General features: G+C 36.6%; 1 protein-coding gene across 1 annotated transcript in view; it reads right to left on the bottom strand.

Annotated features, from left to right (window-relative positions):
* Positions 1 to 251: 251 nt before the first annotated feature.
* The window catches only part of FLRT1 (fibronectin leucine rich transmembrane protein 1), a 353,492-nt gene continuing 335,226 nt past the window's right edge, over positions 252 to 18,517 (bottom strand). Inside the window, exon 2 of the mRNA XM_044075671.1 lies at positions 252 to 2,590. Coding sequence (XP_043931606.1) covers positions 592 to 2,526 — 1,935 coding nt within the window. The 5' untranslated portion in view covers positions 2,527 to 2,590 and the 3' untranslated portion in view covers positions 252 to 591. The remainder of the gene's footprint in view (positions 2,591 to 18,517) is intronic.

The following is an 18,517-nucleotide window of genomic DNA, read 5'->3' as shown; positions in this document are numbered from 1 at the left end:
TGCAACAGTGAAACACAAAGAACATCAGAGGCACACCTCTAGACAAGATATTGAAAACTGGGGTGCATGTACTCCTATTGCTAAATTACAACTGCAAAGAAAAATAAGGGTTTCAGTATAGAATGTCTTTTTTTTTTCTTTACCATTTTATCTAGTTACAGTGAACTTTATGAGACAGTGTAGAGGAGAAACTTGAGATTTTAGAATTTCCTCGGATAGATGATAAGGATATCTAATATACAGTATATAAGTAATAAAAAAACTTTATTTTTATTGTCCATCTTTGAAACATCATATTTTTTCAAAAGCTAGCAGCCAGAAACCTGTTATGAAAATGTAGTTTTTTGCTTCTGTTTTGTCCCATCCCTGAAGAAAACTTGAAATTTACACAAATTTGTAGGTAGTTTTCTCCCATTAACAAGTGTCTTGTGTTTGTATTGTATCTGGCATATTAAATATAAATTATGTCTTTTTATGTAATTTTTATTTTCTTACAAAATATTGTCCCAAGCTATTCTGCTTGAAAATAGTCATTTTTTTTCTAAATATCAGTGCAGCATTAGTCATCTTTGTGAACCAGAAACCATTCCATCACGTATATGAGTAATCAATGTCTGGAATATCAGCGTCTCTGTACCCTCGATTGGTGCCATATCCTATGGTGTGTGTGCTCTTGTAAAGACTTGTCCCATTGGATGGAAATATGGCATGTATAACATATTCTTCTTTAGGTCGTGGCTGATTATTTAGAGGTGCCATCTGAAAACCAGGGCCTCTAATTTCCAAAATAGAATTGTCTTTTTTGGTGCCTGATTCAACATAATCATCTTTTTTCCTATTTCCTCGACTGTAATTCTGGTCACGAGTAAAGAGTTGTCCTGTTTTCTGAACATACCAACAAAAAGCTGCAAGAACAAGGAAAAGAAAAACCAATGCCACTGCTCCACCAATGATACCTGCCAAAGGAAGGCCAATTATCTGGTCTGCATTTTGGTCCCTGTTTAAAGTTGTTAAAGGGTTATAGCTTTCGGTAGTTTCAGCCTTTGCACATACAGTATTTTCATCCCCTACATATGTTTCGCCAGCCTCCATGGTACCCATACAAATAATGTAGGTTGATTTTGGTTCAAGTGCTGTGAGGAGGTACTCAGTTTTGTCCCCTTGCACAAGGGTCTCAGTAATAGATCCTACAGCTGGACTGTGACCTAAACGGAGCCAACTAAGTCTGTATGACGTTGCAGGCAACAGTGATTTCCATGTTATTCTTATTGAATCAGCAGTCAGAGGTTTGACATTGATTATTAATGCCTTAGTGCCAGAGCCTGTTGTCATAGGATAATCAATATTTGAATCTGGTATCCTGATGCCTGGTCTTTTGGATTTGAGTGTGAAGAGTGAGCCTTGAGGTGTTGTAGCTGTATGAATGCTTGTTGTGGTTTTGGGAGGAATCACATTATTTTGTAACCCGGGATCCAAACACTCATCCATTTCAGTGGTGATATCTTTTATTGCCATTCCACGAATTTTCTCAGGTGCCTGGCACATTAAGCCACGGACATTGACTTCAGAAGATTTTATCCTGACCCAGTCTCTCAGCCACAAAAGGTTGCATCCACAGTACCATGGATTGTTTCGCAATAAAAGCTGGGATAAGCTGTCAAGATCATCAAAAAGTCCTTTAGGTAAGCTAGTAAGATTATTGCTGGATAAGTCCAGTCTTTGTAGCTGTCTCATTTTACTCAGTGTATTGTAGGGGATGTGACTAATGGCATTATCCTGGAGATAAAGTTTTTGTAGATGAGAGCTTGGTAGGTTAAGTGGTGGCGTTACAAGTGAATTTCTTACCAAAGAAAGTTCAGTAAGGTTTTGCAGTCTACTAAATGTGTCATCAGCAATCCTTTGATTGGCCAATAAGTTGCCATCCAAAACCAGACGTCTTAGATTGCTAAGCCCCTTAAAAGCATATTGTGGAATAGTGGAAATTCTGTTATCATCAAGTCTCAACTCCTCCAGTGTTTTAGGCAGGCCTGTTGGTATACTGCTCAGGTGATTGCGAGACAGAAATAACAATTTTAGGTGTTTGCTGTCTGCAAAAGCATCATCCTCTATGCTTACAGTAGATACTGAATTATCATCCAGATGAAGTTTTTCCAGCAATGGAATTCTTGCAAGGGCATCCCGGGAAATTGTCCTGATGTTGTTGTCCTGTAAATGGAGCTCCTTGAGTGACCTGGGCAAGTTTACAGGAAACTCATCCAGATCATTTTCATAAAGATAGATGACTTTCACATTTAGTTTGTTTTTCATATCTAATGGGATTCCTGCATTGTTAATTTGATTGTTTTGCAAATACAGAGTTGTGGCATCGTCAGGTATTTCTGCAGGAATGGAAGTGAGACCTCTATCGTTACAGTAAATAAATCCATTATCACAACGACACAAAGCTGGACATGTAGTACAAATTATTGTCTTTGTTAAAAATGCAACAATGCTAAAGCAAAGGCAGAGTATGTCTCTGATATCCATGGCCGATGGCTTCAGTTGAAGACTGAAATTCTGCTTTCAATGAAGTTCTGTCTTAATTCAGAATCTGTAGATTAGAAATATAAAACAAGTTAAGTAAAACAATGTATAACAAGGAGTTATTATTAACTTCTAAATAAATGCATTTGCTTCTAATAGTAATAATTATGGCTAACAAAAAAAGGAGTGCTACTTTGCAGCAGTGACCATCTTTAATATTAAAAATTTTCTTAACATAAATCTCTTAACTTTAATACATAAATGTATGTTACAGGTAGCGTCCAAAAGTTGTCATGTGCATTTGTTTCCATTTGTAGCACTTCTTCCATGTATAAATTATCTTCTAGTAAAAGAAGGAATTTTAGATAACTAAAACACTGTATAACAAAAACAGAAAGTTATTTAAGAAACTTTGCAATTATCACACAAATTTAGATTTATTGAAGTGAAGTTAGCTTTTAAGGATGTGCTATAAAAGAACTTTGAAGACAATTCCAATTACATGTGGGGTTATATAAGCTTTATCAAGATGCAAAACACGTTATTTTAATTCTAAGTGCAAGGCATATTTAGAGTTCTTATGCATCACAGTTGATGCATGGAAATTAATACCATTATATACTAGCTTATATACCATCATGAATGTCATCAGGTCTCTCACCTGCCCCTGTTTTGGCGGTGCATTGTTACATTTAGGCCTGATTTACCCATGCATACGATGTACCTATTTTTGGAAGTTTGTTCCTATTTTAAGGTCTGATTTACCCCATTGCACAATTTTTTAAATCCACTTCATGGCAAGTCATATTTGAGGCTGTTTAGTAAACAGAAAACCACATTACATCACCAACATACTAGTGCCACCAGTAATTAAAAAAAAAGAGGGGGCACATCTCAGAAGCAAAAATAAATGACCTTGTGTGATAGAATTTTGCAATACAGTTAATTAAAGTGCCTTTTTGATAATGTGCATATATTTTCCATTATTTTTGTTACTCTGTCTTTAAACACATTTCTGAGTAGTATCCCACATTCCTGCAGGAGGTGGAAAGAGTTATGTGCCATTTGGTATTCACATTGTATGAAAATCAGATGACCAGCTTTTTGGCTGGATGTGCAAATACTTTTCAAGTGCCTTTGTACCTGTTTTCAGTGTCAGAAGATTGAGAGGTATGTATGCCATTTTCTATGTCTTCTGTGAAAACTACTATAAATTCTTGATGTTGTTTATAAATGTGTTTGATCTATTATAGGTATGATTATATGTAACTATATACTGTTACTCTCATTCTGATTATATATGTGTAACCCTATCATATATTGCTGTTAATGTAAAGTCTGTCACTGAAAACTGATCTTTCCAGACAGACATTCCAAGTTAGCAATGTCATTAACTCGATAAATATTAAACACTGATAACATTTAGTTTCTCACATGAATATGTTTCTAATACATTGCATTTTGTCTAGCTTTGTGCATATTTCTGAACCTACAATCACATTTCTACATAAATATTAAGATAGCACTGATACCAGCAATAATAAATAAAAACACGTTTTTTCTCGCAAATTTACTAGTGTTTGGTACATAATCAAACACACCTGATGCAGAGTATAAAAGAAATGTTGCTATCAGCTGAGTCAGGCTGCATGAGCAGACAGGTACAGATGACATGGGTTTGGCTCTGGCTGAGAATCAACTGAACAGCAATTCCCAGTAGACTTGGCTGGGGTAATAATGATATACCTGCCATTACTCAGGGCTAAATCTCCTTGTCAGAATGAAATAGGCATGCAGCAAAAGGGCAAATTGCTACCTGCTCTTATCTCTGTAAAACCCCACAAATGGAGGAATGGCAATTTTGTGGCTCACATGCCATTATTTATCAGAGGGGAAACTGCTTTACACAATTAAGTAGTACATCATCTAATTTAATATTATCTGCAAGGGTCTATGTGGTAAACAAACAGTCTGACTTCCTCAGTCAGACTGACAAGACAGTCAGATCACCTCAGTCTGAAGAACAGATGAAATTCTCAAAATGCACATCTTTTTATAATGGGTGCACAGACCACGGGTGTAACCAGGCACACTCTTTGTACACTAATGAGTCATTTTTTTTTCTGAGCATCACATCAACATGGCTTTTTTTCATGTCATATTATGTCTACAAATGTCTAAATGAATTCCTTTAACAACAGGTGCCATACTGCTAATTTAAAAACAATATCTTTAATAGTTATAGAGGAAACATCTGAAAATGTTACATTTACTAAGTGCTTAGGGGCAGCAATTTAAGAGATGTGTCCAGTTTTAAGTGAGTAGTAGCCAGGGGGCAGAACTAAGAGCTTGTGAGTACAAAATGTAATTTGCTTGCTACACCCAATGGCACAGACGACATTAAATGATCTCTAAAATGCAATTTGCACATGCTATTTATTCTTAAAAGTGAGTAGCAGAACTTTGAACTGCAACTATAGCTGCAGACCTGCAGTCTTTGCCTTTTCTGTAACTTCATTCAATAAAACAACCAACAATGTGATCTGAACCAGCATTATAATTGTAGTTTTACTTTAAGTTAAGTTACTTACAATGCATTGGTTATGCACAATCATTGGGGATTATCTAAGTCATTTGTTAGGTTTAAGAAAAATTTGAGCTTTGTGTCTAGACCAGCCTGACATGACAGTATCAAAACAGTATAAAATTCCAGAAACAATCTTTATTAAGGCTTAGGTTTGTAAGGAATAATCATAATTAAGTTGCCTTACCACATTCTTGGAAAGCTTGCTTTGTCTGTTTCAACTAGAATTAATAAATAGTGCAGACAAACTATCTAATTCAATCAATATTTTGATAAAAGTGTATTTTTTTAGATAAACAGTCTATAACATATAGCAGCAGGGGAATCTTACCTGACTGCTAATTGTCAGCTCCACTGTATGTTTCTATAAATGTTATAGTTTATTCTGAGAACATTTTCAAAAATGAAGGCTACTGATTCCAGCAGTTTGGGAAAAATCTGAGAAATGTGGAGCCTCATGGACAGCTAACTTTGATTCAGTGTAAAGCAATTTCCATATTGGAGAGTATAACATGGGACATATGCAAATTACACTTTACGCACATCAGGTGTTTCAGCTAAGTGTCATTTCTGAATGCCCATGACTTCATGACTTTTTCTTTTAAGTCTGTTTATGGACCAACTCAGGCCAATAAAGCCAAACCCCACTAGCTGTAGGCATGCATGTTTCTGCCTTCTTATGGCATCATCAGCACAGTATAAGTGGAATGTTTGGTTAACATTTGCAAACACAGGGTTGTCGTACCCAACTGATATCCATAAATCTTAGGGTGACTGCAAAATATCCCAACTAACAAACTAAAACAATGAATAAAAAGGTCACACAGAACAACCAATCAGTTATAAAAAAACAAAAAGAAAAATCTAGCAAAGCTAGACTTTCCACTGTGTGATTCCTTAAACCTCTAGTATTAGAGGCAACATGTGATATATGCAATTTACCCTTTATGGACATCAGGTGCTTCAGCAAAATGGCAATTCTGAATGTCCATGACTTTTTCTTTTAAGTCTATTTATGGACAAATTCAGTCCAATAAAGCCAAACCCCTGCTAGATGTGGACATGCATGCTTCTGCCTTCTTATGGCATCATCAGCACAGAATAAGTGGAATGTTTGGCTAACATTTGGAAACACAGGGTTGTTGTACTCAACTGATATCCATAAACCTGATATGTTTGTGTTTGATTGGCACCTGACTGGTAAAGGGAGGCCAGTTTAGGGCTTGGAATAAGGATCCTGACTGGTTCTTTTGAATTTTGTTAGAGTTTTTTCAAGTTTTAACTTCTGGTATTTATGTTGTTTGTGTGTTGCTCAGCACTGAGTAATTGTGTGCAAAAGCTGGACAGTTAAATTCAACAAATTTTCCCTTAAAATCCAGGCAGAAATATCTGTTCGCCAAGCTCCTCCTTGATTCCTTCTGAAAAGCCATCTCTAGTGACAACAGTCTTCAAGCTAGCATTATGGACACTTGGACTACCCTTGTTTCTCCTACCAACTTTGTTGACTTCGGTGTCTGAGGCAGTGTAGCAATTGCCTCATGTACACAGACAATCCTCACAGTCTAGTTTAGAGTGTGAGAGATGTATTTACACCAAGAATTTAGAATCCATGCTCTGTTTCATGCAAAAAAGTAACACGGAGAAGGTTGTCAACTCACCCACCACTACATATTCACGTAGTACCACTACTCATACACATATCACTATTCTTACACATAGTATGCATCAAACCCGTAAATCCACATATGTGGAGGTTCTCAAGAAAAACTTACCGAAACAACAGAGACCTCCAAAACATGTCTGCTATAGCTAACACAGTCTCCGCAGCACCCATGACACATAGCAACATCAGTGTCTCACCCACCAAGCCCGTAAGGCCTAACACTCAAATGCCAAGTTTTCTTGTTATTGGAGACTCAGTAATGAGACACACGGATGTCCCACTCAGCAGGTTGGACAAGGAGAAAGTCAGAGTAGGCTTCCTGTCCAGAGCCAGGATTCGCCAAATCACACATACACTCAGGTCTCTCAGCAACAAGTACCGTTATTACTCAGTCATAGTTCATGTTGGTGTTAATGACCTGAGAAGTACCTCACTAGACTAGATGAAGACAGGCATGGTTGAGCTCTCTGAGTATGTGTCCCAGGCAGGTATGTTCCTTGCCTTGAGCAGTATTGTATCCTCACCTAGAATGATGCCACAGTATAAACAAAAAAATGATTGAGTTCAATAATTGGCTTAGTGTTTGATGTCATTCCAAGAAGATCCAGTTTCTGTCTATCTGGGAAGCCATGGTCAACAAACCTTGCTTCTTTGCCAGAGACTGTTTGCACCTGGCACCTCCTAGACATTTGACTGCTGGCAAAGGCTCTTGCCTCCCCCATAATGCCTTTTTTTTAGGAAGGTCTCAAAAACAACATTAGTGATGTGAAATTAACCAATCAGAACAAAATAAGGGTCATGCTGCTAAATGCTAGGAGCTTAAACGAAAAAATGCACTCCCTGGAAGCACTTCTATCATTAGAAGATGTAGATGTCTGTGCAGTCACAGAAACCTGGTTTAAGGCCTCAGAGAGTACACTGGCCGTGCAAGGATACAATGCCTTCCATACCTTTAGATCGCAAAATGAATGTGTGAAAACCAAAGTGGGCAGTGTTTCAATCTGCATTAGATAAATTCACTTCACATCCAGTTAGACTGAACAACTCCATGGAGTTTCTCCAGGTCCAGGTTACATTGGATAAGACCCCCATTCAAGTCCTAGCCAGTTACAGATCCCTCTCCATTGGTCATAAAGCCTACTTAACCAAACTGAAGGCAATCCAAATTTTACCGACTACACTGGTTATGGGGGATTTCAATTAACCCTCCATCACCTACTCTAGCTTAAAACTCCTTGATTTTGTGAATTCAAATGCCCTGCAGGAAATTGTCCATACTCTGACAAGAGGAACAAGCATTCTAGATCTGGTCCTCACCAACATGTCAAACAGGTGCACTGCTGAAACTGTTAGACCCTCATTAGTTAAAACTGACTACAAATCAGTCACCTTCAAACTAACACTAACACCAGAACTCACAAAGGGTGAAAACAGACTAAAACATTTCACCAAGGTAAACTATACCCTCCTAGGTGAAGGGAAAAATGCATTTCAAGACCCAGCCCAAGCTGAAAGTAGTAACTACACCAAAGCTTACACTAAAGCCCTATACAAACACTTGCATAAGTATATAAACTGAGCTGTACTAGATAGAATCAAAGCCAGAGCCCCAAGTAAAATCAAGCTGCCATGGTGGACTTCCAGCATCAACAAACTCTACAAAAAACACAAAATGTTGCTGTCCATGAAAACAAAGACAAGGACCCAACAATGGAAAAGCACTCTCCTCAGCCTTAACAGGCAAATAAGACAATTTGTTAAACCCTCCAAGAGCTTCTTTGAGAGAAACCTAGTATGTATGGCCAAGGATAACCATAAGGCCTTTTACAGCTATGTATGTAACCTAAAGCGTAAGACCCAAGCATGTGCAGAACTGTTGGCCAATTATATCACACACACTGACCCCACAGAGATAGGAAACTTGCTAGCAGACAGGTTTGGTGAAAATTTCTCCCCTTTATCCACTCCTAACTTACAACAAACCCTCCCCCAAACTTTCCCCCACCTTATATATCTGAAGATGAGGTCCTCAAAGCCCTGTCCAAGGCAAAGAACATGGCCTCTATGGGACCAGATGACATCCCAGGCTTCTAAACAGGCTAAAACATGAACTAGTATTATCGCTAAGTGCCCTTTTCAATCATAGCCTAACCACAGGCTTTGTTCCTGCAGAATGGAGAACAGCTGCAGTTATTCCCATCCACGAAGGTGGGCTAGCAACAGACCCAGGAATTACAGAGCTATAAGCCAGACCAGTCTCATCTGAAAGGCCATGGAACATATCATTATGGACCTCATAAATAAAGACATAGGTGACTTCCAAACCCTGGATCCTACCCAATTTGGCTTTGTGAAGGGCGGATCGTGCCTGTTAAATCTGGTGGATTTATTTAAAAGTGTGACCAAGGCCATTGATGAGGGCAAATCTGTGCACACAACACACCTTGACTTTGCAAAGGCTTTCCTACATAATTCCACAGTCAGGCATTATCAATAAACTTAACAAACTGAATGTAACCCCTTTTGTTGTAAGATGGGTTGACAGCTATCTCCCAAACAAGACACACACTATCAAAGTGATTGACTCCACATCAACTAGTAGACCTGTTACCAGCTAGGTGCCACAGGGGTCAGTGCTGGGACCCCCTACTATTTGGTATATACTTCTCATAAGTTCAGGTCAAAACTAAAGGGTTGTAGCTGACAAAGCTTGCAGATGACTGCAAACTAGGTGCAATCATTGAATCGCCAAATTATGTCAGTATACTCCACAATGGTCTCACACAGAGCAAAGACTGGTGTATTAGTCATGGTCTCAAACTGAATGCAAAGAAATGCATCATCATTTCCTTCAGTGCAAACAATGTCCTTTCATATGATCAACTCAATACCAATACCCTAAGTACCCATGAAGTGGTAAGGGACCTGGGATCACAGGTTGACCTCTACCTTAACTTCGACCACCATATGTCTGCCATTGAAAGGAAAGCTTTCCATGTAGCTCACTTGATTAGTAAAGGCATCATCTTGAGAGCAAAAGAAGTTAACCCGCCCTATACTCGGCACTTATCTGGGCCAAAATTGAGTATAACGCCCCATTTGGTATGTACAGTAGTAAGCACCTACAGCAATTAGAGAGATCTCAGAGGTATCTAACAAAGAAGATCAAGGGCCTCTAGCATGTGCCTTACACAGGCCAACTAAAATCCCTGTCACTATACTGTGTATCATACAAACTTCTTAGGGGAAACTTATGCCTGGCTTACAAAGCAACCCAAGGCCGAAACCTAATGAACTTACTGCATATCCGTAACTCAAATGAGTCTGGGGTTACCCATTCCAGGGACTTAATTATGGCCTGTGACTTTAATAGGACATGCTGAAGGGACAGATTTATCTCCCAGTGACTTCCACATCTTTGGAACAGGCTACCAATTCATGTGAAACAGAGCATCTCTATGACATTGTTCAAGAGGAACCTGGATGACTGGATGGGGCACCATAAATTTCTATCGGCGATAGTACCTGCAACCCTCCTAGACATGGGCAGTTATCACTAAATGCAGTCTTTGGTATTGACTACTACCTCTAAGGTATTACATTGGGTTGAAATGTCTAAGCTTAAAATGGCCTCTGGGTCAATAGCCTAGTAATCTCCTATGATCCTATGATCTTGTATTGTCAGGTGGGTTGCAAACTGGCTCACTGATAGAACTCATACAGTCAAAATAGGGGACTCCACCTCCTTCAGCAGACCTGTAACCAGTGGTGTTCCACAGGGATCAGTTTTGGGACCCCTACTGTTTGGAATCTACTTCTCTGAAGTACAGACTAAAACTAAAGGACTATGGCTGACAAAGTTTACTGATGACTGCAAGCTGGGAGCAATCATTGAAACCCCTAGTGATGCCAACATCCTGCAAGAAGGTTTTATGCAGACTAATAGCTGGTGCCAACATCATGGTCTTAATCTAAATGCAAAAAAATAGATTATCATCCCCTACAGAAAGGGTAATGTTCCGGCAAACTACCACATCAATAGCAATACCCTAAGAACACTATCAGTAGTGAGAGATCTGGACACACAGGTGGACAGTAACCTTAACATTGATCACCATGTCTCCACAGTGGTAAGAAAGGCATTTTATATTGCTCATGTCATAAGTAAGGGCATTGCTTCCAGAAAAAATGAGGTTACCATCCCTTTGTACTCTTCAGGCCAATAATGGAGTACAGTGCTCCCTTTAGTATGTTCCTTTACAAACACCTGCAGCAATTGGAAACAAAGGTTTCTTGCAAGGAAAATTCAGGGTCTTCAAGATCTGTCTTATGCAGACATACTGAAATCATTGTCACATTACCCTGTGCTGTGCAGATTGCTCAGAGGCAACCTGTGCCTTGCATATAGAGCAGTCTCTGACCCAGCTTTAATGGAAATACTGCAAATTTGCAAGTCAAATGGCACATGGGTCACTTGCTCAAAGGACCTTAACCTGGTATGTGATATCAACAGAATTTGCTGGACAGACAGATTTGTTTCACAGAGGTTGTCCCACCTTTGGAATAAGCTTCCTATTCATGTTAAATAAAGCTCTTTGTTGGTCCTACTTAAGCATAAATTGGTTGGGTAACCAGAAATTCACCCCAGGAATTCCACCTGTGTCCCTCTTGGACAGGGGCAATAGGTGATGATTTATTGTCTGCTTGAATCAGACACCCTTGGGAACATGGGTGGAACTTGACTAGAATTGTAAGGGCCCTGGGGCCATTAGCCTAGTAGCCTCCTATGATCCTATGAATGCACTACAGGACAAAATAGATAAACTAAGGTTAAATCTAAAACCAAATGTCATTATCAGTCAGTCTAAACTTAAAAAGTTGTATACAAAATATGTTGAAATTCTAAATCATAAAGTTTCAATAAACCTGGAAAAACTTAAACTTTAGGCATATTCAGTAAATGCTTTAAACATGCATAAACTTGCTTTTTGATCAAAGAAAATGTATAAACTAAACCATATTAAAAAATTACATCACATATAAATAATAAAAAGAAAGAGCAGCAGGTATTAAAGGTATTCTTACGGGATTTCAAATATTTTATGAAAAAATAAATAATAAATAATAATAGAAACAACCTAGATGATTATGATATAGTTGAAACTTTTCTAAGGGAAAATATAAATAATAAAATAACAAGTGAACAGCTAAAAAATCTATCTTTATATTCAATGCATTTAATTTAATTTAATTTTAAATAGACAAATATATTTTGGTCATGTAACTTCTATATTTTATTATAGCACTTGTAAATATATGTTATATAGCATTTATAACAATGCTAGATAAGAATACTGACCACATCTGACTTTATGATATTATAAAATCTATTTACTTGTCTATTTATTTTATTTATTTATTTACTTATTTATTTATTGCCAGAATGCATTTTTAATATTTATAATATTTACCATCTGATAAGATTTGTTTTAAGAAAGGTTATGAACAAATATGAATTGTATATCATATATTATGTTATATATTGGGATGATATATGCAAAGTACGTTTTAGATAACTTTAAATGGACATCAAAATATGTTCATTATATCACATCAAGTCTTATACCAGTGTATTGCTTTAAAATTTTTCAAAGAAACTAAATACTTAATAGCATAATTGAATCACCAGTTAATTAATTAATTAATTAATTGCATAATTGAACTATGTCCTCCTATAAAAACCCTGACTCCTTTTAGTTGTACATTGTCTGAAGAAGCGTATCAGAGGATACGCGAAAGCGCTCACCTTTTGTTTATTTCTTTCAAATAAATTGTCTTACTTTATCTAAAAACGTGGAGAGTCCGAAGTTTTTGTATTTCACTTTTTTATAGCTAAAAAAGAGTGATAGACCATTCACTTTAACAGAAATAAAATATCAAATAAAAAAGTTAAAAAAATAATAAGATGCCAGGCTTAGATGCTCTTATACCAGAACTATATAAAATACTACCGGATGATGCAGTTAAAATATTAGATAAGGTCTATACAGAAATAAAAACAACTGCTGAAGTCCCCCCAGCATGATAATATTCCCTTATATCACCTAATTTAAAACAAGATAAGCATTCTACAAAGTGTTCATCATACAGACCCATTTCACTTTTAAATGTGAACTATAAGATGTTCATGTCCATTTTAGCTAACAGAATAAATATATTTACAGTGGATATAAAAAGTGTGCACAGCTCTGTTAAAATGACAGGTTTTGTGATATAAAAAATGAGATCACAATAAATCATTTCAAAACTTTTCCCACCTTTAATGTGACCTATAACCCGTAAATTTCAATTGAAAAACAAGCAAATATGTTAGGGGAAAAATATAAAAAATAAAAATCATACAATAAGCTGGTTGCATAAGTGCGCACACTCTTAAACTAATACTTTGTTGAAGCACCTTTTGATTTAATTACAGGATTAAGTGTTCTTAGGTACACACCTGCCATCAATTAAAGAGACTCTGATTAACCTCAAATACATTTCAGCTGTCCTAGTAGGATTTTCCTGACATGTACTCATGTGTAAACTTTTTATATCTACTGTATACCTAAACTAGTTAATGATCAAACTAGGTTTATTTTAAATAAACAAGTACAGGATAATATAATAAGAATACATACATTAATAGACTCTGCAAATAAAAATAAAAAATAACTTTCTATAAGATAAGGCTTTTGATTCACTTAATTGGTCATACCCACTTAAACACTTAGAAATTAATTCAATTAGTTCTGGCAAGAAGTTATACACTTTTAAGTTATACAACAACTCTTGTGCTTATGTTAAAAAGTTTATTTTCTTTCTAATTCCTTTAAATTACAAAAAGGCACAAAACAAGGCTGTCCATTATCACCTTTACTTTTTGCATTAGCTATAGCACCCTTTGCTAACAGTATTAGATCCAGTAAGAACATTAACGGTATCAAAAAAAAAAAAAAAAAAAGATTTCAAACTAGATTCAGCTGTTTACAGATGATATTTTACTAGCAATAGGAAATACAGAAAATTAATTAGAACATATAATTAGTTCATAATCATAATAAAATAAGTACAATATGAATACAGACAATATTCTAACTTCAATTGTAATATCAGTCAAATGAAATACCTTGGTATAACCATTATATCTAATAGTAAAGAAATTATACAAACAAACTTTCAAAAGGTTGTTGACAAAACATTAAGTTTAGTCACAAATTGGAACAAATTCTTCTTTACCATGAAAGATTAATTAATGCTTCTTAAGCTGGTAATTCTCCTTACAATATATTGTTTGTCTTACAATGTTTAGTACTATCTCAATCAAAAGAAATGATGAAGAAGATAAATAATATTCTAATTAATATTTTTGGCATCCTAATATACCAAGAGTTTCCATTGATTGGCACAGAAAATGTTTGATATTCAATTGTATGCTTCTTCAACAATTGTAAAAGTTATAGTGTTTTGGATAAATTCATCATATAATTCAAAACAGAAACAAATACATCAAGAAATGTTATTAGCAAATAATAAATATATCACAACCAGACATAAACATATAGTCCCTAATAATTTTATCTGGTTATTAAAAGGTTTTTTTTGTGTAAAATGAATTACACCCTCTTCTCAAATTCTCAATTTAAATAACATCATTTCCTCCTTTCAAAAGTTCACATATTCTAACCATTGTATTAAAGACTTAATGTTTTCTGTGTTTCCCATTGCCTATACAGATGGCTGGTTAGAAACTCATAATTTAAACAAAATGCTAGTATTAAAACAACAAAGTAATTTAATGACATACATTCTTAAATGCCACTGATATACACACACACACACACACACACACACACACACACACACACACACACACACACGTGTGTGTGTGTGTGTGTGTGTGTGTGTGTGTGTATGTGTGTGTGTATGTTGCTGGAATTTTAAGGTCCAAATACAATCAGAATTCTGAGAAGTGGTTAATTTTACAATTATTTAGAGACTATGTGAACACAAAGATAAATAAGATATTTAACTTAGATAAGAAATTGTTCCCCATATTATTGGAATTCTTAATAAATATCAATAATGCAATGAAAAATAAATCATATTTGTTGCAAGTTTATAAAATTCTTAAGTTAGATTGCACATATTTAGAAAATTCCTATTGGAACTATTCCTCAAAAATTAATAATGAAAACTTCTCTGAAGATATAAGAAATTAATATTAAAATCTACAGATAAAAACCACGTCTTCATTATATTGAAGAGTTTCACTTGGAAATTCTTGAACAGAGCTTTTGTCAGTCTTAACAAAATTATAATTATATATAAATCAAATAGAATTAAATGTTAGAGATGTAATTCTGAAATAATAGCTGATTGGAAGTATATTATATATATGAATGTGGAGTCCTATCCCCTTTTTGGAAAGAAATGAATAACTTAATTCAAGCTCTGTGATCAGACAGATGTAGCATTTCTAAATCATTAGTTTAATTTATGCTCCAGTTCCTGAGATTATTTGAAAAACCCAGGTGCATCTTCTTTGGTTTATTCTTGCTATAGCCAGAAAAGTAATTACCAAAAATTGAAAAAGTAAAGTTACCCTCTCTAATGTTGAATTTATTAATATGCCAACAATTGTCTGCAGTAGTGACCTGCATACTATAAAGATGAGAACTTGTAATATTGCACATTCATACAAATCTTGGCTTAAAATTAAAGACTTGCTTGAAAAATATTAACTGTTGATATGTATAACTTTAATGTCTTGATCAGTTGTGGACAATGCAGATAGTTATTTGTTTGTTTTATAACTGATTTGTTTATTTATTGTTTTAAAACCAAATAAAAAAAATATATTAAAAAAAAACGGAGCATGTCAGAATAATAAAAAGTAGCCTCCCCAAAAATATTAATAAGCTCTACTTTAGACTGTAAGTTATTCTAAAATTCAATTAATGATACTCCTGTTTTATGCAGACTTAAGTAAATAATTGGTTTTTTTCTTAATTAAGCCTCTTCTTTACCATTCTTCACTTGACTCATTCTAGCATTTCTCTTTTGCTAAATCTCCGTAGTGTGTGCAGATACACATATACTATTTATTGTGTTAATTTTGTAACAGTGTATATGAGTCAGCTTTGAAAAAAGCACCGGAGTGAAAGATATGTATACAGTCATGCACATGAATTAATATCAGAAAGGAAAGTGTTGTTATTTTGCACAGTTACACCTTTAGCACTAATCACTGAGCTTTATCTCTATACCTGCATTAAAAAATAAATAAATATCTATATCTATCTATATATATATATATATATATATATATATATATATATATATATATTTTTTTTTTTTTCTTCCAGTGGTATACTGCTTTAGGGCATAGAACAACTCACCCAAATGAGGAATGGTTATTACAGCAGGCATACTAAATGCCACAAATGTTCCATATTATCACTTTAATTGTTATAAACAGTTTACCTTAAATGCCTACTTTAACATGTACTCAGTATTATCTTATTTATTTCTACTATACAGAGTTAATTCTAATCCTGAAAGTTAGATGCATTAAGTGGTTTACTGTTGTTTGTTTGAATGTAAAACATTTGCCATTTGAAACAACAAACAGGAAAACTTAACACAAACATTTTGAATGGCCACAATGTCGACCCAAATGATCAACACATCTGAGTCGACATTGTTACCGAAACCATCATGTGATAGCCGTACAGGATCTGATGTTAATCAGAATCCTATACGACATATCATATTTTTGTAGGGGGGCAAGCCCCTCTGCACCCGCCACACCCCCCGCTACTAATAGGTTCATAGGTCCATAGGTTGATACTAGGCTATCTGCCATAGGGCCTTTATAAGCCTAGCCAGAGTGTGTTTGGCTTTTGCCACCCTTTTAGATTAGTTGACTGTGCCTCTGTACAGTAGGTCACAGAAGGTAGCCCTTTTAAGGTTAGTTTACTGTACCTCTGTCAAGCAGGGACACAGAAGAGATCCCAGGGGTAAACTTACGATCTCCCATCCACTCGTCAAGATTTCTCTTGAAGAGGGTCAGTGAGGGGCTTTGCCTAACATGGATTGGGATTTTGTTCCAGACTGAGGGGAGCCTCAGGGATATGAATCTGTCCCTTCAGCATGTCCTATTTATTTCTGTGCTAAGGTTCAAGTCCCTGGAGCATGTAGCTCTAAGGGATTTGGATTTTCTGAGGTGAAGCATGTCCATTAATTCTGGGTTGGACATGGCTTTATACGTCAGACACAGATCGCCTCTGAGTAGGCGGTACACAACTGAGTAGAGCTGGAGTTTCTTTAGCTGAGCTGCATAGGGCATCTGTTTGAGCCCCTTAATCCTCTTGGTGAGATACTTTTGGGGTCTTTCCAGTTGTTGCAAGTGTCGGGTAAGGTACATCTCAAACGGGGCATTGTACTCAATTATGCGCCTGATAAGTGATGAGTAGAGGGGCACAATGACCTCTCTTGATCTGGATGCGAACCCTTTCGTGATAAGGTGGGCTATATAGAAGGTCTTTCTAACCACTTTGGCAATGTGATTGTCAAAGGAGAGATTGCTATCTACTTGGGTCCCCAAGTCCCTAATTACTTCTTCTGTGCTTAATGGATTACCACCTATGTGGTAATTTGTGGGCACTTTGTTTTTCCCAAAGGGGATGACTATGCACTTTTTGGCATTTAGCTTTAGGCCATGGCTCTGGCACCAGTTATCCGTCCCTGTGAGACCCTTTTGGAGGATGCTTGTGTCAGCCGGAGAGTCAATTACGGCACCCAGTTTGCAGTCATCTGCGAACTTGGTCAGCCATAGTCCACCCATGTTAGCCTGTAGCTCGGAGAAATATATACTGAACAAGAACGGTCCCAGGACTGAGCCTTGTGGGATGCCACTTGTAACTGGTTTAGAGTCTGACATGGCACCTGCTATTCTACCATGTGGGTTCTATCCTTGAGCCAGTTTGCAACCCATCTTGTGACATAGGGGTTGATATTTAAGCTGGTGAGCTTATTTATGATGCCCGAGTGGGGTATTGTGTCGAAGGCTTTTGCGAGGTCCAGGTAGGCTATGTGGACTACCTTCCCTTCATCTATGGCTTTGGTAACTGTTTCAAAGAAGTCAACCAGGTTCAAGAGGCAAGATCTGCCCTTAACAAAGCCAAATTGGGTAGGATCCAGTGTCTGGAGGTTCCCAATGTTTTTGTTTATGATTTCCATGATGATACACTCCATAGCTTTGCAGACCAGGCTAGTCAGGCTTATAGGGTGATAGTTTCCGGGGTCTGTTGTGGCACCATCTTTGTGGAGTGGGACCACTGTTGCTATACACCATTCCTTGGGTACATATCCTGTAGTAAGGCTGAGATTGAACAGTGACTTTATACGAGGGTTTAGTTCTTCTTGCAGCTCGTGTAAGATGCAGCCCGGGACACCGTCTGGTCCCATTGATGCTGTGTTTTTTTGCTTTGGAGAGGGCAGCTCTCACCTGTGCATCTGTGATCTCAGGAAGGCTACACTCTGTTGGGATAGACATTTTCTCTTTTGGGGGGGAAGGGGGGGAGAATTTTGCACTGAACCTTTCTGCCAGGATGTTAGCAATGTTTGTGGGTTCAGTGTATTTTTTGTCATTTTGCACTAACTCAGAGCATATCGGGGAGTTGCCTCCCAGGTTTCTGACATAA

The sequence above is a fragment of the Protopterus annectens genome, chromosome 6.part1 (assembly GCF_019279795.1).
Source record: "Protopterus annectens isolate FY-2018-M chromosome 6.part1, PAN1.0, whole genome shotgun sequence".
NCBI classification, from domain to species: Eukaryota; Metazoa; Chordata; order Ceratodontiformes; family Protopteridae; genus Protopterus; species Protopterus annectens.
The sequence above is the reverse complement of the archived record's forward strand: the minus strand, read 5'-3'. Positions and strand labels throughout refer to the sequence as shown.